The sequence below is a fragment of the Athene noctua genome, chromosome 5 (assembly GCF_965140245.1).
Source record: "Athene noctua chromosome 5, bAthNoc1.hap1.1, whole genome shotgun sequence".
In the NCBI taxonomy this organism is placed as follows: domain Eukaryota; kingdom Metazoa; phylum Chordata; class Aves; order Strigiformes; family Strigidae; genus Athene; species Athene noctua.
The window spans coordinates 62,017,513-62,039,267 of NC_134041.1; the positions used below are offsets into that span (position 1 = coordinate 62,017,513).

Sequence of the window (21,755 nt, forward strand, 5' to 3'; positions counted from 1 at the left end):
TTCTGTCTCTATGCTCAATTTTTGACATCCCTGTTGAGACTGTACACATATGTACTATTATTGTTGGCTCTGATTATGTTTTTCGGTGGTGCAGACACCTACCACTAGGTGAAGGCATTTACTAAAGCCACTGAGCCAACCACAGGCTATCAGTCCCTATTTGGGCTAAATATCAACCATTAAAAGAACGATTAAATGTTTATCAATCCCTCACCGTTCAGTGAGGGAAGACCTTTCAAGCTTCTATCCTGCCCTAGCTGACACCGAAGGAACAAGTTTGCAAGGAGAGACACAAGGATCACTGTCCTTCACGAAAGATCTCACCTACATGAGCAGCAAATCCGGCTTCAGTTCACAAGCACTCAAAGGCTGGATTAATTATTGCTCTCTGAATTAGAGAGCTCTTGTGAGGAGAGTTCCAGGAGCAGCCAAGGCATGAGGAATTACAACTCAGATTTCTCTATAAATCCAGCATTATCCAAGTTCATACAAAGGACCCGATTTGAAACGACACTTGCTCTCCATAGGCCTAGGTGAAGTGGCATAGGAGGGGTCTAACCAAACAGATGTCGGAGTCCCCACAGGAATTTCCTCCTTCAAGGTAGCTTTCTACACTTGGGCCAAGCCAAACCTTCGCTTCCTTTCTCCAGCAATAAGCAGTTGCTTATGGGGGGCTGTGCTCTATGAAATGCTGGACGAAAAACATTGCTAACTCCACTCTGCTCCATGATATGGAGGAGTAAGGTTGAGTGCTGGCTGCTCTTCCAGAAGATGAGAAACAACCGAGCAGGTGCACGCAAAACGCCTCTACTAATTAACGTCATACACTATAGATACACGAGAGCCAGGAGCTGAGCAGCCTCTACCAGCTGCATGTCAGTTTGGTTTCTTTTCTGCATAATATGAAGCACTGCACGTTGTTTATGGCCAGTTCAGAAGTGCTGCTGTACTGTCATGTTCCATTTATATGTACATACACACCCCCCTCAAATCATCACTTCCTAGGTAATTTATACATGCCAAGGTAGCATTCGCAGCAAGTTAAGGACAATGCCCTCTTCCCAAACTCTGCAAAATCAGAAGATGTCTTAAGGCTACAAGGAATAACAGGTCACTGCCATTAAACATTAAGAGATAAAGGAGCCCTTAAAGCAGACTAGCGGAACAGCTTATGGATCAGAGCAGCATTAGCAGTGCTGATGAAATCATGCCTTACAAATTTTGGTATTTTTTTATCAATAGGCATTAGCCAACAAACGTTCATACCATTCAGTGTTTCTCTACAGCAGGACTCCCCATGTATAGCCTTTCCTACTGGCCCGCCACTACTTGAAGAAGAGCTCAAAGGGGTATCGCAGCAGCTGGAGCTCCTGGCCCCCACAGCTGAACCTGGCGAGGCCAGGAGCAGCACAGGGATCTGCTCATGCAGCTGGGAGTGAGGGGCTAACCTCCATAATCGCTTTTGGAACTCCCTATGTACTTAAATTTAGAAGACATTTATATAAACTTCAGGTATTTCTTTCTGCTGCTGTGCCACACACTTCATCATTACTAACTACTGGGCCCACACGTCCATCTCTGCTTTGGGTTTTGGACCAGTATCTGCAGTCAGCATCAAGTGAGACAACAACACTCCATACCCTGCTGTCACTGAACCGTTTCTCATTAAATTAAACATCTGAGCACTGGCTATTAAAGAATTTTAGTTCTACAAGTTAAAATTCTATCACAGACACCAGAAGCAGCCCCATTTGCCACCCATACCAAAGCCTTTGCCACCCCATTTAACTCCCCTGAGGCACCCAAGCCCTCCTACTTACCAAGGCCAGATGAGTAAATTGCAGTGCCTTTTTTAAATCTTTACAGAAACTAATCAAGTTTATTCAAACTCTTTGTCCTTGGCTTCACCACCTTCACCTCTGATTTAAAGTAATGGCACTGTTTCTCCAGCAGGCAAAGCTCCCACTGATGTTATCCCATCTGTCTCTTTGGATAGCTCTACAGCATAGCTTCAGCTTGCTGTCCTGTGAGCATTCGAGCTAAAATCCATCTTTGCATAACATCTTTACAGCATAAGTTCATCTGCACACACCTCTTTCTCATATGGCAGCAAGCCGAGGAAAAGAAAGCAAGCAAAATTACTTATTTGGCTTGATACAAAGCCTGTTGGTGTCAGTGAAAACAGTAGGGGGGAAAAAAAAAAAAAAAAATCACAATCGGGACTAGTTAAAAGCTATCCTTTCAAATCACACATATATGAGAGGGTTAAAAAAGACAGGAGCATCCAGCAAGTCCGGGCTAAGGCAGGCAATGTGAACACTCTTCTTCTAAAGCGGTTTTAAGACCAGTTTGTCCTTAAAGCAAAGCCCTATTGTCAGGCTGACACAGCATGGGTTTCATCAGCCCTGTGGAGCAGAAAAAGTCACAGCAACAAGAGTTGTACAACATTAATCTTGGAGCTCACTTGCAGCATCCCTCACACAGTGCATGCATAAGCAAAAGCTTCGTACATGTCTGAACCAAGAGGAGAAAGGCCTTATTTTAGTATGAACAAATAAGGGAAACAGAACAATGAAGAGCTGAAATTTTCATTGAAATTCTTTTCAGTGTACCCTAAAAGAAAAAGGCTACAAGAGAATATGAAAAATAACTTGTGACTTCTCGCAGACGAGTGGTAAAATTTTATTGTTCTGGCCTTTTCCAGAGACTGCGTTAATTTTTACACACAGATTTATCATCCTTTGTGCTGTGCACAGCTCCCAGCACTCAGCTGCTTTATAACAACCAGAGACAATGCTGGGGTCCAGCATCACTGGACTGGGCTCTCCAGTAGGCTCTGCCAAAGGTTTACCATATGCCTGGCAAACAGCATCTCTCCCACAGAGATGATGTCCTCTCCCAGCTGCAGTGGGTTTAACTCACCAGCGCACCCAGTAATGCCATAAAGCACACAGTGAGAGTTACTATTGCTGTTGTTATTGTGACCCGACTGCATATTTTTCATCCTCCAAATTTCCTTTCCTGAAAACAGCGCTGCCTTTAAAGTAAAATGGAAAAGATTATGTAAACCTTTAAAAGCCCTCTTATATTTCTACACTCCTCCCCCCTCCTCTTACACAGCACACTCGCTCTATTGAGCAAGGCAGGTGTGAATTTATCAAGAGGACTGCGGTATTCTCCCTCCCCCAGCTCCCTGCCTCCCCCCTAGACACGGCCGACCGGCCAGCTGACCCAGCACACCCGGTGCACAGGCTCCCAGGGCAGGAGAGAAGCTCCAGTGCCCTGAGTTTCATGTGCTGGACCATCCTGGCCCAGCTTCAAGAAATGTCTATGTTGGACCTCACTCAGCCTCTGGGCTTGCCTTCCCTGGTGATGAAGTTTGCCTTCCTGTGGTCCTATGTCAGGAGGGGAGATGCCCCTCCATCAGGATCACACTCACCTCTGCAGCACAGAATGCATAACCTGCTCTAAACGTTGGACCAGATGAAGATGACTGCTCTTGGGAAGACCCTGATTATACACATTTGCCAATATATTTCTAGTCATTCAGGTAAATCCAGGTAAAGTTTACAACATGCACCAGCATTCATAGCAAGCCCTTAGGCTGGCCATGCCTGGACACAAACTGTGATCCAAAACAAGAAAGTCTTTCTCTGTTACTTTCTACTTTCTCTTCTGCACCCACATCTTCCTGCCTTTCAGCATACCCTCCAAACAGCCAGCTTCCTACGAAACCAAGAGCACCATCGCCAGCCTCTGGCTGAGCAGCAGGTGACAGAACTGCTTTCTGACAAAATTTCACTGAGGAGTCGAGGAGGAGGTAGAAATAATTTGTTGGAATATTCATTCAAATGTAGACATAGGTGGGTTTCACAAACACTAGACAGCACATTAGCACAGATATCAAAGCAAATGTACGTCTGAAACCAATTGTCGAAATTACATTGCTCTCTAATGCATATAACCCAGCCTAACAGCAGAAACAACGCTGCAGATATAAACCCTAACCAATGCATGTATGTACAGTCACTTGTAAATACAAAATACATTAACAACTTAACAGCAACTGTTTTGATTACCTAATTTGTGACTGATTAAAGATCTCTAAATATATATCTCATTTTACACTTTCACAAGCATCTTGTAAAAATGGTAAAGACTAACTCTATTCCAACTAACACGCTGTCATGGTGAGTTCTTCCTTCCGCTCAGGTTCTGACAGTATCAGTGTTCTTCTTTCATAAACAGTCAAAAATTTCAACGTATTCATGCAACCTTTTAAAGAGCAACCTGAAAAAATAAACTTAATATTTCATGTTTACAGAGCAGTTCAACATTCAAAAGTTCTTAACAAACTATGATTTTTAATGCGGCTTTTTATGTTTAAATGGAACAACTGCTGTTGAAGCTGCACCATGGGAACGGCAGTAATCCAAAAGTGACCTAATGACTTAAAATCCTGAAAACCTGTAAAACACAGCGACCTCTGGATTTCAAGTGGTTTGCAGAGCAGTCAGAGGAGAGGATACCAACATGAAGGTTGTAAGTGCAAACTTTTTCTTTTTTTTTTTTTTTTTGTCTTTAATAGACACAGAATTTCACCTTAGTTTACTGAGCTCTCCACACTTTCACACTGCCAGATCTCTCACCCTCTTCCCTATCTCAACCCAATACCATCCCTCAAAGTTTTCTTCTCTCCTGCATCACAAACCTCAGGAAGACTCCCCACACCCTTTCACTCTGGTATCCTCTCAGTCCTGTCCCCCAGAGCCTCAGCTCATTGCAGTCATGCACAACCCCTGATGCCTACCACCGAGTGCCATCTCTATCCACTTCCACCTCTGCTACATCTCTTCGAAACCTAGTTTAAACCCCAAAACCACCAGTGTGGTGGTCCCAGTTAGGATACATCTCACTCACCATGGGCAGCTATCTGACTGTAGCCACAGGGTTGTCCCACCTCCACGTTTCCTTTCATGCTTGGGGATAACAGGAAGAAATGCAGGTGCAAACTCCTCATCAATAAGACAGACATGGTTAATAACCTTCTGTTTGCCTTTAATATGGTCCATTCATCCAGTCTATATCGCAGTTCATTTATGACTTTTCTATACTGTGATAACTTAAGCTTTTGCTTTTTTATTTTTAAGAGTAACTTTATCAATTTACTGCCAATTACACTGCCATTTTTTTCAGTAACAAAATTGGTGGAAAAGCCTGGATTAGGTCAAAAAGCCCCTCTTATTAGGTACAGACGTGGCTTTTGACACACGCCAGTTGCACATTTAACAAGGCAACAGTCTTGTTAGCATCTTCAGACAGCTCCTGCAGATTCCTACTTGCATTTCCATGAGTAGGATACTGCACAAATTAGAAAGCATGATTAAAAATGATAATAACAGAGCTGAAACAATATCCTGTTCATCATTCATCAAAAGAGAGAGAAATACCTGCCTTGGGGCTGTAATAAGACAGAAAGTGGGACAGGGAGACCAGTCCTCCCCCAGCAGACTCTGCAGGAAAGCATTCCAAACATGACAAATTCACTGTTCACCCAGCAGATGAAGTAATGACACTAGTATTTGTCCATAAAATGTAATTTAGCCAGACTACTCTAATGAAATCAGAAGCTTTAGTGTTATAGAACCAGGGGGTTTGAATATTTTTACCTTATTAAGAAAAAAAAACCCATAAGCTTTCATTTTCCCTTAGCTGAACCATCACACTGTGGTCTTTGTTTTCAGGAGTGAACTGCACAGCCTCCAGCACTAAACAATTTACGTAATTTCTTCTCAGATGCACACACCTTGCCAAAACCCAGTGCCAGGTGTAAAGTCCAAGCTCAGGCTTATCAGTACATTAAAAAAAAAACCTTCTTCCCTCTCGACCTAACCAAATACCTGAGGGCAAGCATCAGCGTGGATTCCTTCATGCTTCCAGCCCCTGTCTCATCATGTCCCATGCCGCAAGCACTTGGGTGAAGATGTCAAGCCAAAGCTTGTCCACGTAAAGAGCGAGTCAACAACTACAAGCACATCTGCCAGAAATGCAAGTTTAGGCTTGGTTGTAATACCTACACTTAACTCCTGCCAGACATTAGTGATGCAATGTCCAAGGCATGTATTTAGTTGGTGTTAGTTCCTTTTTCATATGTAACCTGAATCCTAAAAATAATTCTTTGGAAATTAAGGAACGTATTATAGTTAAGTCAAACTAATTCTGAACTATGTTTTGACAAAACAAGCCTCAGCAAAAAGCAAATAACAATACATATGTTTTTATGAATTCAGGAATGACAAAATGGAAACATGTCTTTTTAAAAAAAAAAAAAAAATGTGTCTGTGCCATGTTCGCAGCTAGAGACTCTGAGAGCACATGAAAATCCAAAAATAAAACTGACTAGAAACAAAGACAAAGTTTTTCTTCTGCCTAAACTACGGAAAATATAAACAGTGAAGTACCAATAGCAAAGAAGTTGATTCCATTTTAATTAGATTTTTAACATGCTGTAAAAAGCAAGAGTAAAATTCATCCTAAAGCCCTCTAAAACCTCCAAGAGTTCAGAATAAAAGCGTTTTTCTGCACACTCATCAGTAAAACCACTCATACATGATATTTCTGGGGCACAAGCTGAGAGTCATTTAAAATGCTTCCCGGATGAGAAGTTATTCTCACACTGTTTTCATATCAAAATACGAATTACTGTTAAGGGACAACTGCGTGGTACTCTGCCACCTCTGGAGTTCACTTCTCAGTAACAAGAGCCAAAGGCATGGCTATTAGGCAAACTAGAAACTGGTCAAAGTACAGCTAAACTGGCTGCAAAAGGACTTTTTTCTTTTTTTAAAAAAATGTATGTTTGTGACAAGTTACGTTCATTTTTATAGTAAACAGCAGGGTCTTCTTATACATTCTTGGAAGATGTGTCGTGCTATAGCAGCTGCTTATAAAATCCAGTAAATGAGGTAATGTGGTGAACTTCATCTGAAACCAAACCATCTTTTGTTTCCCTGGATGATGACATTAAATAGGACAGAAATGGCTACCTGCGCTAGGACTGTACAAAGACTAACCTTTTTTTTTTTGCCGTTAAAATATAAATTCAATTAGTTACTTCCATGCTTAAACAGAACTGCCGCTGCTGAAATTGTACTCCAGCGATAATTGCAATCCAAGTGTGATCTAATTATATACAAGTCTCAGTGGCTGCATTCCCATGTTGCTTCCTACAACCCGGATTCACTACAATACAATCCATAAGTGAAAACCACACCGTTTTCATTCATTCTCCCTTAAGACTGCATGACTTTATATATGTTTAATGAGAATGGAGTTAGTCTATTAGTAAGCTTACTATAAAAATGCGAGTTTCTACCTACTGTTAAATACAAAAAGCATAGAAAGGCACTTCAGCTGCATGAAAAAAAACAGCTGATGGGCTAAACTGTACAAGGGAAAGAACATTCTTTTAATTAAGGTACTGGATTAGGATTCAAGTACCAGCTTTACTTTTTTGGCTCTGCCACCAGCTTCCTGTGTGACCCAGGGCAAGAAATTTCATCGCTCCACAGCTCGGTTTTTCATCTATAAAATGGACAGTGACATTTCCTTCTCCTGCTCTCTCTGCATTTTGGTTGTAAGCAATTACTGTGTGCTGGCTCATTGCCTTGGACAATAAGTATCCAATATTAATTGAAGCCTCTGGGTATACTCCCAATAAAAAGCTAAAATCAACTCGTCTCCCTCCCTTCCACAGGATCCTCACAGAGTTTTGCACCGCCACCATTTGCCCCTACTGCAGTCTTAACACACTTGTATCCCTGAGCAAAGCCCTGCATACAGCCTGCTTAAGTCCCTCTTTTGAAATGGAGGAGGAGGAGGAGGAGGAGAGAGGAAAATGCAGGCAACTGGGGTATCCCAAACATCTCAAGAATAACTTTGGCCAACTCAAAATATCCTGGCCAACCCCAACGGACAATTCCCCACTAACACTGTCAATGTGCACAAGTATCCTGTGCAATACAGAGAGGCTGCCAAGGACTTGCTGCTTTTTATTTCAGTATTTTCTACTCCCATTGTTAAAAATTCAGCATAACGGTTTTGCCAGGTTTGTAAATTTGAATGAGACCATCTGAGCTGAGCTGACTATTTTAAGAGGGTTCTTGCAAGTAATTACAAGGTAAAAATGAGAATACTTCACACCTACATTCTCACTGAAAACTACTCAGCCCTGCTGGCTCCAGGCTTTTAATTGTCAAAAGAGTTCAAGGTTTGGAAAGTTATTGGCATCAAGTAATACTGGATATTCCTAACTAGCATTGTGTCATTATTTGGCATGATTTTTGCTGGGATACCTCCCAAATCTGTGACATAATCAGAGGGTTCTCTACATTACACCATATAGTCAGATGCTCATGTTAATGTAATACGTTACCATGTTTAATACCATTTGCTATTACTTACACTTAATCAACTCTGGAACCAGTTAAACCATATAGGAAAAGCAATTTCAGAGGCTTCCAACTGACAGTTTTCTACACACAACTTGACCTAAAATTACAATCCGAAGTTTGTAAGATACAGTCTACATACACAATTGCCTCTAAACAAATATCTATAACTCCCCATGACCCCATGGGAACTGAAAATTCATATGAAAACAGGGGGGGGAAAAAAAAAAAAGGCACAAAAATAACTTCTGTAGAACTGTCTTAACTAGAAAAACTGTCAGTTTCCCCTTCTGGCCAGCCTTAATTTACTGCTTCAGCAATTTTATGCCCAACCTCTATGATTATTACAAGCTTTCAGCAACAGAGAAATGGCTGAGTTTTCTAACACCGATCCCCCTTTTAGGTTAAGGTTCCAATGCAGCATCTCTTGCAACTTACAGCAAATTCAACACAATGTTAGAGTACACATTCCCATACGTATCTTTTCAAAGTAAACTAACAATTACACCCTTTAACTCTGGAAAATTAAATGCAAAAAGGAAGTAAAATGATTTAAAAATACGCAGAACTCCAAAATGCAAGGTTGTGACATGCAAAAGTCACTTTTGGACTTCTGGTTTCATATCTCACAGGGCCTGAGCATTAGAAAATGATGAGAATTCATCCAGGGAAAATCAGGGCTCCTTTGGGTGCCATCAGCTAGGTACCCAGCACCCCAAATCCCTAGTCACTTTTGAAAAACCTCATTATTTACTTTTCTGCCTCTTTATAGGAAAGAAATAGACATTTAAATAAATGACATAATCCTTATTACCATTCCATTCATTCATGCAGGTCACTATAATTTACTGCCAGGAAAAATAAACTTCTGCATAATATTCCTCAATGTAAGACATTCAAAAGGCTCAAAAGGGGAGAGGAGGTGAGGGGGGCTTCTGATAAATATTTGCTCAAGTGGCTGCGTTATCCATGAACACATTTGCCAGAAAAAATGGGTGAAGAAATTCACATCAACATGAAACATGCCAAATTGGGACTGGGGTAGTAACAAGGAAAAGAGAAGGGAAAGGGAATTTTTAACCAGTTTTGTTTCGGCAAGGAAAACTCCCAGTATTGCAAAATTGGCTTTTTTGTCCTGTGTAGCCTACTAAAAAAGTTTTAAGCAAAACCGAAGTTGAGTCAATATAGGCTCCCTAAAAAATTAAGACAAAATACCCAAACCCCAAAAAAACTCAAAAAATCCCACAACTCATCACCTCCTTACACTCATCCTGGGCCAGGCTCTGTAAACCAAGTCCCTGGCGAGCCCAGGCGAGCAGCCCACACTCTCCAACGAGGTGGTCAGCAGAGGACAGAGGCATACAGAACACAATTTACCACCACCTCTGGCAGCCGTTGCTGCTGCACCCTCCACAAACTTTGTTTAAACAAGTGTTCAAACAAAAATGGCTTTGCCAGACCCTCGGTTCACCTCAACAATACCCATAGCTCACTCTACCAAGGATGACAAGATATTGCCAAGGCTATAAAAATCCCCACTGCTTTCACTGCTGACTACGTAAAAACCAAGGGGAGAGGGGTTGGGTGGTTCCCAAACTGGTTTTGAAGACTTAAAAGTATGGGGGCTGGTGGTAGGGCTTCAGTCGGACAGCATCCCCATCATAAAATTGTCTTTCTGCTCCACAAAGGCTACCTCTCACTGGCATTTTCACAGGGAATGTTTTCATTTCTTGCTGCCTGAGAAGCTCGTACTTGCTTTCTTTTGGATTTGGGGGTTTTCACAGATATAAGAGGTCTCAGAGAAAATAAGGCACTACTTCTTAAGACCATCCAAAACACTGTGAGGGATGCATTTTTATTCATGTAAAAACCAACCAAGAAATACGGAAATGAAAAGTTTGTCACTGCTTTGGTCTTATAAACGCAAAATCATAGGAAGATTCACCACTGAAGATAAGCTGGGCTGCCAGTCACCAGCCAAAAATAGCTTACAACAATCAAATTCATTTTTGCTTTCAATACCGATTGATCAAAAGTTTTATCCACAGAGCTTGTGATGCTCAGATCACCGCACAAGTCTGGAGAGAGCAAAGCCCATTCAAGACATGCTTCAGAAACTGCGGCTCAGATCCCCAGAGGTTCTACCAGCAGGTCCACACTGTAACAGCCAAACTGATTACTTCTGGACAGCAATGCCTTCAGAGTCAATAAAACTACTCACACCCACCCCGGCTAATCAGCAAGAGCAGGGAAGAATTGAACTGGTTCCTGAGATCTCAAGCCCTAATTTAGCTAAGCACTTAAATAAGTATGTGTAAGGCTTATTAAAGTCAACAGGATTTTGGTATTATTAAGTTAACATTATTAAGTATGTGCTTAATAGTCCTGCTGAATCACAGCTTTGCTACTACTAAGAATTCACACAGCTCTTTACAGTTTGTCCTCAGGTAAAACACTTCCTCACGGTTTTTGTCATCTGCATTTCAGGGACTGCTCAGAGCCCACACAACAGGCTACAGTCAGACCTCTGTTACACTGCTAGGAACGCAGAGTACCTTTCCTGAAGTTCCAGATCTGCACTAGCTTCCCCAAAAATCAATATCTATCTTTTCATTTAAAAAAATAATCATTTCACCTATAATAATAGCAATCTAGAGGTTCACTTAACAGTTTCCAGGTATTAAAACGTGAGCTAATACAATTGTACAAGTAATAATTAAATTGTAATACTAATGATTAAAATTGCATCAGTATTATTTGGTCATCACGGTAAGCTTGCCAGTGTATCACAGCAACAAGAATTCACCTTCACATGTGGTTATTACCCTCTGCCAAGGTATCAGTAGATTAGTCCTACAGGCATGAGTGAGACAGATGAATATACAAAATCACCGAGTAATTGGTTACGTAGTGAAATCTTATCTTTATAGATTACAGTAAAATCATCTTCAAAATGAATACAAAATGTATCAGGTTAGTTCTAAATTTAATTAATTAAAAGCACTGTCTTTTTTTAGAGTTTTACTTACCAACGACGTCGAGATGGTACGTGTGATTGATGGATCCGTACTGGTTTTCCACTATGCACGTATAATTCCCTTTGTCAGACGGGACCACGCTCTCCATGATGAGACTCCAGTGCTGGTTGCGGACCTGGTGGGTCGTAACCAGAGAGGCTGAGAACTTCACTAGCATATTTTCACCCTCTCCCCCTCCAACAGAACCGTTTTCCGAATAGTTAACCTTTTGTAATCCGTGTTTAAAAGCCTCTTCTGTGCTCGTTTGACAATTCTGGACACTGAAATACTTTATTTATGCCTGATCCGGTACAGCATAGCTGCAGCAGTGAAAGCTTTCACGCTTTCTGCTAGAAATGTACCTTATCCCTGATCTGAGCACTGCAGACGTCGGTGCACACTCCGTCCTACCAGGCTGATGAGGACGGCACCAATGAGCAGCAACTGTCTTACCAGGCTTTACCTCTCAATCCACTCTAAAGCAAATTCACACCCTCAGGATATTTCCCATCTGTCTCCAAACAATCATCTGACAATATTAACTACCCACCAGCAATACGGGGTGGATATGATCCCCTAACATCTAAGTCTCTGTCTTTCTCTAATAGCTCAATTACACAGCCCGTGTTTTGGAGAAACAAACTACCGAAGGGCAATGTTTGGGGTCCCTCCCACAGACACGCAGAGCAGCCACACCTCTCACTGCTCTGGGGTACCAGAAGAAAGAAATGAAGATGCTGCCTCATGAAAAACGCCTGAAGAAAATCCTCATGGAAACAGAGCGTAAGGATATACATTTATTACACACAATCCTTCTCGGATAGAATATATTAAAGGTGCTGATTCTGTTCCCATTTGAACTCAAAAGGAGCATTGGCATTGGTCTTGCAGAAAATAGGATCCAGCCCAATACTGGAAGGATATAGAGCCATCCGGTACACATATGTATTTCCTGCATCATAAGTTGGCTCCCAAAATGACCTTTTGCTGGCTGTCCACTAATCCCTTGTTTTAGCATTACATTTTTTGACAAAGCGCTCAAAAGATCTTAACATTATGTAGCTGTAACGTACAGCTTTTAAACTGCAAAGTACATATTTTAACAAATGGAATAAAAATACAATCTGGTACAGTCATTTTAATCAGCCAAATGGAAAGTAATAATTCAGTGCAGTACACCCGAAAAAAATTTATGGACCATTCAGTGACACTTCCAGTAACTATACATTCTTAAAAGATCATTACAACTACAGGTCTGAAATCCTGCTTTGTGGCTGACTATTGCATAGGTCCTTATCCAGCAGGAAAAGGCTGCGCAGGGCTACGTTCCCAGTGCCAAGAGCTTAGCCCTCACACTTGCTGGAGGTAAAAACACCTTCAGCTCAAAGCCTGGAAGAGCTGTCATCTTTGTAAGAGGCTCCTGGCTTTTCTACTCCCCCCCCAGCTAGTAATTAGCTCCTTAGCTAGATACTACTATTATTGTCCAGTCATGGGCTAATATTAGCTAATGACTGGCTATGTGGGCTTCGAAAAACAAAGAAAATTTAGATAAGACTCCAGCAGCAGGTGAAAGGCATGGATGCTAACCTAATGTCACAGAAATTTGTGACATGACCTCAGAATCTACAGCCCAAACTTAGCTCCTCTCCCCAGCCCCCCTTCTTGATGGTGTACATCAAAATTATATATTGATTTATATTTTTTTTTCACACTATGAAGAGCTAAGCTTATAAAGCTAGAAAGAGTTGATCAGTGTTATTTTATTGTCTCATTCTGCTAAGCAACCTTGAAAGACGAAGTTTGGCTCAGGAAGAATTACCATCATAAACCATTAGTAAATAACAAATACAACAGCTACATATTTTGAATATTTTACTTCTTTACAAGCTATTTTGAGGGAGACTTGGTCACCGTGACCTGAACTTTTTGACGTTAGAAGTTACACCACACTTCTCAGAATCAGAGCAAGTTTTTTTTAACCATTTTGAATGCAGAACAGGAAGAACAGATCATGGTTCCACAAAAGTTAAAACAAAATAAAGATTGGTAACAAGGTGTAAGTAATTAATTTGATAGGAAAACACAAGAAACTGTTTAGCATTCAATAAGAAAACATAACTAACTTACAGCCACAAGTGGATATACTGGATGGCAATACTAAAAAGAATTTGTGTACTTTCCCTTCTTTTAACTCCAATGAGAAGAGATAATATCTTTATAATAAAACAACAGCTTAAGCCTCTTCAGTTTAAGCTAAACAACTGCTGTAGAGGCCCAAAGCATTTATGACACATCGTCACACAACTGGATTTATGTTGTGGATCTGGATTCAACTAGATTCAGCCTGTCAGCTTAGTGCTTTCTGGTTACAAGTGCAGCACTGCAAAGCCCAGAAAAACTCCCCTTTGCTGGGGATGATTCATCTTCTCCCATTGAAGACTCCCAAATGGAACCTTTCATTCTCAGACACGTGATGATCCTGCCACATCCCTGCAACACCCCGGTCCCACAGACTTTGTTAATGTGGTTCTTCTTTTAAGCAAGGTGCCATCGCTCTCTAGTCTCAATAAAACCTGTCTTTGGGCAGCAAAACTGGTGTTGTTACTGACAACCAGCACCAAAATCACAGCAGTTTATGTAAAAGCTAGTTTCAGAAAAGGTTTGAAGCAGTCTTTCCACAGTACACAGGTCTTATACCAGCCTTCAGTGTACAGGTGAACTACAACATTCATTTTCAGGGAAAAAAAAAAACAACAAAACAAAAAAACAAACAAACAAAAACCAACCAACAAACAAACAGAACCACCCAACCCCCTCCCCCCCCCCCAAAAAAAAAAATCCCAACAAGACCACCCTCATGATTGAAGTTGAAAATAGATGGTCTCTTTGGTAATGCCGTCAGTTCCCCTCTGCTTGCTCACTAGGGCCCTTCTAACTTGAAACACCAGAGCTACAGATCTCCAAATATTCCCTAAGTTTCCCTAGGTAATACCAACTGGTTCCGTTTAAGCTGTTTAAATAGATGACTTGAGCTCGTCTGGCAGACGGAACATATTAGGGAGCTCATGTGAACTAATCCGCTAGGAAAAAACACGAGGGCAGCAACAAGCCACTGAAAGCAGGAGCATCTTCACCAGGCATAGAGTCCAGAAAAGGACAAGTGTCCACAGCCAGAGATTTATCAGTTGTAGGAAACTCTTCCAGCTCTCCAACCTAACTAGCAACTTTCCAACTATTATCCTGTTATTTCTACTATTTTGTCCCCTAAAGCTCTATTTCATACTGAGTTCTTTCAAAATCCCGAAGAATACCCACAGATTCACCCGCTCCATCATCTGGTTTTCGGGGTACCCCCCTTTCAATTTGTCATTGCCTTTTCTTGACATAGGGAAATTCAGGGAACAATTCCAAGTATCCTGAATCACAAGTTGACCCTTCAGATATTTTGTCAACACAGTTTAATAACTGCTTTTTCTCTCCTTTTTTATTATCATTGCTTTGCAACACTTATTTTCATGTTTTAGTTGTGCTTCACACACCCAAAAATGTTATTTATAATCTCTTTCTTTTTCTAACCAGGTATGGACACTTCTAGAAAATTTTTTTGGCCATATTCTCCATCAAATTTTTAAACCAATTCTTCCAAACAGTCTCTCCAAACAATTCAATTTTTAAACTAAATGATCAATATCAAATGCATACAACTGTACCCTTAAGATATAGCTTGGAGGTGGGAAAACAAAACTGGAATCAAAATGCCAAGAAATATTGGTCAGAAATCTAGGAAAGGGCAAGTAGTGTTTCGTAGAAACATTCTGCTTTTGGAGCATATAAAAAATTGTGGACAGTTCTCTTTAATTTTAAAATGCATGTCTTCAGTGAACAGGCACATCATGCAAACTTATCAGGAAAAAATGGTAAAAAGGGGTCAATTTTAAATGAATTTCAAAAGAAAAAAGGACGAGAAACCAAAATATGATTCCCCATAAAATCAGCACAGTTCAGACATATACTGGTACCGCTCAGGAAGAGAGAGCAAGTGCAGAAGATCCATACAAAAGCCATGAGGTTTTACAGTTCCTATAGAGTCAGAACTCTTTCTTTACTCTGTATTTACCTGTCTGAATTTAAATGTGTATGAGACGACTGTAGTGATGAAGTTTATCAAAATGCCTATGTGAAAACACACACCCGTTCATACTTAAACAGTAACAACTGATAGAAGTACATTTGCTTTCGGGGTGGTGTTCAGAAAAGTAAAGGCTCCTGTGGTGTCTCATAGAGGACTGAGATTATTCAATCAAAGAAATTATAAAGTGCCTTTAAATGCAAAAGCAAGAGCTATCACCACTTCAGAGACAGATAAAGACTAAAAAGGATTTAAACATTCAATAACTGATCCCTTTCTCCTTGCTGTAGGAATTTTGTGTGTACCTTGAAAAATCTTTAAAAGGTTCAATTTTTAAATTCACCACCCAGAATTAGTCATGGTGGAGGAATTTCACTCTGGAAGCTATCTTGGCCAGCACGTACACCCTTCTGCCAGCCTGCCTGAGTGCAAATTGACTCAAGATATTCCCCAGTCAGAGGGACAAAGTGCTACAGGTCACAACCTGATTGCGATAAAGAGAATACAAAGCAGCGATTTCTTAGCTCAAGGCAGCGGGAGAGAGGTGGCTGGAGGATTACTGGAAAGCTTCACATCTTCCTTCCCTTTACTTTGTTCTTAAATAAAGTCTTCAAGGAATGATAGCCTCTTCCGAAAGGGACGGATGGAGTTACCTCAACTGGTGACAGCAGATATGGCCACGTTTGGTTTCAGCTATTCTAGTCGCTCAAAGTATTATGAAGATCTCCAGCAGAAATGGAGAAACATATAACAACACCCAGATTCAAGACAAGCTAGCATACAAGAATTATCATGAGTTGCCGTGATATCTGGCCGAACACAGACCAATATGGAAAGACTTGGTCCTTTCCGAGGATTCCTCCATTACAAGTTTGTCAATGTAGAGGTGTCAAGAAAATACAATTCTCTAATTTCAAAGTAATTTTCAATAAGCCCACAGTGACCTCATCCTGCCCCTCTAACAAGAAGAGGACACAGCCTCCAGAGCTTGTGGAGGTCTCATTCTTTAATGCCTGTTCACTGAAAACAAGATTCCATTTTCAAAACACATGACAGAATCTAGAATATACACAGATTTGGTCAGCAGAATGTCAATGATAAGTAAATGCTATCAGATCATTTAAAATCTGATCACAAAATCAACAAGAAAGTCTAAAATCCACAGCTGTGTCCCCTCTTTTTTTCCTTTAGACTAAAGAGTTGTAAGAAGTTAGGATTTAGAATTATGGGTATATACTTCACTTATCCAGCTGGCTTAGAAACAGGCATCTGTGGTTTCTTCCCAGAGCACATACATACCTAGGAAATTGTATACATTTAATACACGCGAGCAAAAATTTAATTTGTGCCACTTAATGGGCACAAGTCTAAATGAGCTCACCCAGATCCCTAACACAGGCTAGAAACGGCAGCACAGAGCCCCACATGGGCTGATTTACCCCGCCAAAACCTCCCTCCCAAACCAGAGATCAGGTATCTCCATCTTGCCTTGCAAGACACACATTTTCCTTCACAGTTTTCAAGAGTGATATCTGCATTTCCCCTTCATGAGATGTAAAGTGTTCAAATAACATCTCCGTTAGTACCGAAACAGCTACTATTATTTTCCAAGATAGGATTAGTTTGGGGATTTTTTTTTAATTGGCTTTTTTTTGCTTTTAAAAAAAGGTGAAAAATCACTGAATTGTAGCCAATTCATTAATGCTCTATAGCGTTATGAAAGGCAGAAGGTGTTGCCAGGTGTACACTCACAAGCAACAGTAATTTATGGTGTAAGCAAACATAGATGGAAAAGTCTACTTAGATAATTAGTGTTCATGCAGGGAGATTTTTCTGGGCTTCACTCTCTGCTAACACAAATGTTGGAAAAATTGACACTTCCTACCATAAATCTAGCTGGAGAGGAAAGGAGACAAGGAGACTACGGCTTGTCCTCCTCTGCACTGGAAAACAATTTTTTTTGTACCAAGCAGGATCTAAGTCAACAGCACATGAAGCAATATACACCCTGGCTCCATCAGGGCATCGCAAAACACACCACCCCAAAAATTCTGCAATTGCTGGGGTAAGGCAGTGGCACAGTCTTGGGAGAAGCAGCCCCCAGGACTTGGTCTTGAGCTTACTGCACCATCTGCAAAAAGTCAGTTAACTTCTGTGTTAATTACCATTACTAATTGCTCTGAGGTCCTCAGCAGAATTCCTAGGCTGGGGGCTTACAACCGTGACACAAGGTGACTTAACTTGGAAACTTCTCATCTTTGGAGAGAAGTTGCTGAGGTGTCGGGCACGTGAGGAAGCCACTGACAGAAGCTCCGCAGAAGAGGTTTAAGGCAGCTCAGAAATGTGGGGCAGGACGGCAAGGGTAACGCTTGAACAGCAACTTGCCATCAAAGTCACACACTCTCATTCCCTATGAGGAGCGGGATAAGATGACCGAAGCCTGACTTCTGACCTGACCTAGGCAGATACTGGGAGGTTAAAGGTCCATGCACAATCCACAGAGCTAGATGGCCTCCCTAAAACTCTCTCTTAATCAGTAACCACCAATTTAGAATGAAACACCTAATCTCAAGCTGTTTAAAATTCAAACAAACCCTTGTAAGTAATTGCTGTTACTTTCCCTCAAATTCTGCTCCTCATTTCAGTTTCACAGACCATAAACTCCATAGAAAATAATAACTTTTGACTTTCAACTCTTCCTTTATTAAACTGCCTACAATCACCAAAGTGGATGGTCACGTTTTTAACAATGAAGCTGAAAGTGAATAGAGAAAAACAGTCGTACTCTGATTTGCAAATTCAGTCTTTAGTTTTCAAAAAAGTCTCTATAAATAATCTTTAGCTGCTATGCTACAAGCTTGAATTTGAGGGGAAAAAAAAAATAAATACAGAATTAGTGCTGAGTAACCATCAAAGAAACCACCCACCCTTCCACAGAAGAAAACAATTACTTTTTTTCGCTTCTACAGTTGATCCAAGGCCATTAAAAGATTTTCTGTTGACTTCAAGTTTGATATTTTTTTTTTTTTTTTTTACAGCCTTGGTCAAGAACACAAACTGCAAAATCACAGCATGAGATCTTACCTTGTATCCACCAATACGATGCTCTTGTTTAAACTCCTTCCCATTTTTCAGCCATCGCATGGTCGGTGTTGGGTTTCCCATCGCTGGACAACGAAACTTGACGGTGTTCGCTGCCGGCACTGCATGTAGCCTTTTCTCCATTTTGTCCGTATGTGTCCAATAGGGTGCCCCTGTATCAAAGAAATACATCCAGAAATATCAGTACTCAGAAACAGAGTTCCCTTTCCAGTCCCTTCCATTGATGTAAAGCGCAGCACGTACTGGTTTTTAAGCGTAGTTTAGAAAAAGTAGATGGCTGGATATCATATGTTGCAAGTGTTGACCAGAGCTTTCCAAATGGCTCAGTCTGCAGCTTTAAAGTATATAATTTATGAAAAAATTCCAATATTAACCACAGATATCCTTTGTTTTGTGTATGTCAAGTAAGATAGAAGGACCAAGTTTTCAGCAGAGTCAAACAACTGACGCTTTTGGCCTCAAGCTGAGTTACTGTGAGCGCTCAGCAAACTTTGAATTCTTGGAGCTTGGCTGTGAAGCCAGACAGACCAAGTCAGACGACCTGTTGGAAGCATCAGCCTTAACCTTTCCCCATCTCTTAGAAGGGGAATAAACATACCTACCTGCCTGGCAGTACGCTAAAACTGACAGCGCAGGATAGCAGGGTGAACCGCGCTGTTACTGTCAGAGAAACCCCTAAAATATATTTACAAATACTTCTGAAGCCTTAACACCGAAGAGGTGTCAAGCAAAACTCAGCAATAGCATTTATCATTTTGCAGTGATTTCCCACTCTCATGAGCCTGGCGAAGTCCAAGTGTTCAGTGAGGTCCAGCATCAAGGCACAAAATAAAGAGTGTCTCTCCCAGCCCATTTTTACTGAAGTGATCACTTTTACCAGCTCCTGGCAAGGCTCTCCTGGCTCTCACTCCTTGCCATGCCCTGACCCAGCCTGTGCCCACATGAGGAGCACATGGAAAACCCCTCTCTCATCCAGGTTCTCAATCATTTGTCATGCACCAGTACAGGAAACACAACAGAACAAAATATAAAGCTGCACATCGGTTTTTACCCTCCAAGAAATAAATCTGGATAGATAGATCCACGTACAAGGTTATCCCATGCTCTGGATCCACGTGCCACTTTGGCTACACTGCACAGCGTCTTCATAGCATGGCTTCAGTTGTCTCACCATAAGAGTTTTTAAAAAGTTAAAGATTCAAGATCTGTTTAATAGTAGGAAACATTAATTTCTTTTACAATGGACTTTTCCTGAAGCAAATCAGATTAGTGTGGAATTTTTTAGGACTAGAGGGGTCCAGAAAAATAACTTTATTTCTCTCAGCCCTGTTTCATTTCCTTCATTAGCAGCCTAACACTCCACTATAAATAAACTCTTCCGTTCCTCAAATATTTATAGCAGTTCTTACAATCACTGCAAACTCAGAAATCCTGCTACCCCCCTCTAAATAAAAATACAGCTGGATAGAAAATACAGGAATAAATCCTTTAACAACATCTCTCTCAGTATAAAGAAAACATTCTACAAGCAAGTCTTATAATGATGCTAAGAACGATAAGTGATTTTTTTTTTTTGCCCGAAGTGGCAATTAGTGTTAAAATTAATGAAGTAGAAAAGCAAAGCAAATTTGTCCATGTAATCACAATAGAAAATCAGGTAACTATTGAAAATTTAACTGCAACACTAAGAAGTTGTTACACAGACTTAAGCGAATTAGGGATGCAAGGAAATTCACTGTTAACATTATTTGCTCAAACCAGGGTCACATTAAAACAACAGAAGACTTTAAACAAAGCCAACCAAAGGAATTAACTACTACGCGCAAAAAACAAGTTACATTACAAGTATGCCAAGCAAAGGTGGAATTACACATTGGTACTGATATATTAAAAGGGTATTGTCTCTGAAACTGCTAAACATCTTCCACGAGGCAATGTATAGTGACCACTATTGGGCTTTACGCACAGTTCCCACAGAGTGAACTGTGGCAGGTCAAAGCCAATCGACCATCCAAACCAGTTATACTGGTATCTCAGACAGAGCAGAGTGCCGAGATTTGACCCCAAAAAGGCAATGCCAGCTCTGCAGCCAGCATGGTCACTTCTCATCGCGTCCACCACACACAGAGCTTCTCACACGTACAGGGCACACAAAGCTCGGATGCAGCGGCTGGCACACACAACCTCTGACCCACAGGCTCCACAGCTCACCCACAGTGATGCTGCTCGGCAGCACACAGGCGGGATGGGCCAAGCTCTGGAGAAGCTCCCATCAAGGATGGGCCAAGCTCTGGAGAAGCTCCCATCAAGGATGGGCCAAGCTCTGGAGAAGCTCCCATCAAGGTACAGCCCCAGACCAGGGCATCTGAGCTGGTCAGGCTCCAACTACCAACAGTTCCCCAAGCAAGTCTGCTTCATGCAGCCAGGTTTAAACTGCATTGCAGTGCAGCTCATCCTCCGGTTTTCTTGCATATAACCCCCCCTTCCATCAACACTCACCCTTTAAAAAACTAATCCTGGAAGAGAAACGTTCCAGTAAGACTCACATACAACAAATGTATAGGGAGGAAAAACTTTATGGTGGGAGCAGAGAAGTGGTCAGGAGGATGCAGGCAGGAGCAGAGAGAAGCAGCTCAGTTCTGTGCCACGGGAGAGGGGGAAAGGAAACTCCCCAGGCTGGGAGAAAGGACTCTGCTTGGAAATACCCCCCTCACCCAACCTCGCATCAGCATAACCGGCACTGCTCCTGAATTACAGGAGAGCTTAGAGAAAAACATGCAGGCATCACATGTTGAAAACACTGTCTGAAAACGCTTCAAGACATCCTACCATTTTTCACTTGGTACTAGCAACGTATATTGGCAGCTCCTCAGTGTGTTTAAGGGAAGAAGAAAGACAGCAACATGCACAAACTGTAACGCCCTCATTTTGTGCGTTCACACAGTGACTGATCTGATTAACACACAGCGTTTCTCATAACCTAAAAGCACCTTTTACTGCTTCTATTCATCTTGAGAGGAAAACCAACCAGATTCACTAAAACTAATAATGAAAGTA

General features: G+C 41.3%; 1 protein-coding gene across 7 annotated transcripts in view; it reads right to left on the reverse strand.

The window, feature by feature from the left end:
• FGFR2 (fibroblast growth factor receptor 2) overlaps positions 1-21,755 on the reverse strand; it is an 87,151-nt gene that overhangs the window by 39,486 nt on the left and 25,910 nt on the right. For all 7 annotated transcript variants that reach the window (XM_074907865.1, XM_074907869.1, XM_074907868.1 and 4 more), the window contains 2 exons: positions 18,681-18,850; positions 11,480-11,603 (listed from right to left, as the gene is read on the reverse strand). In XM_074907865.1, the coding sequence (XP_074763966.1) occupies positions 11,480-11,603; positions 18,681-18,850 (294 nt within the window). The remainder of the gene's footprint in view (positions 1-11,479; positions 11,604-18,680; positions 18,851-21,755) is intronic.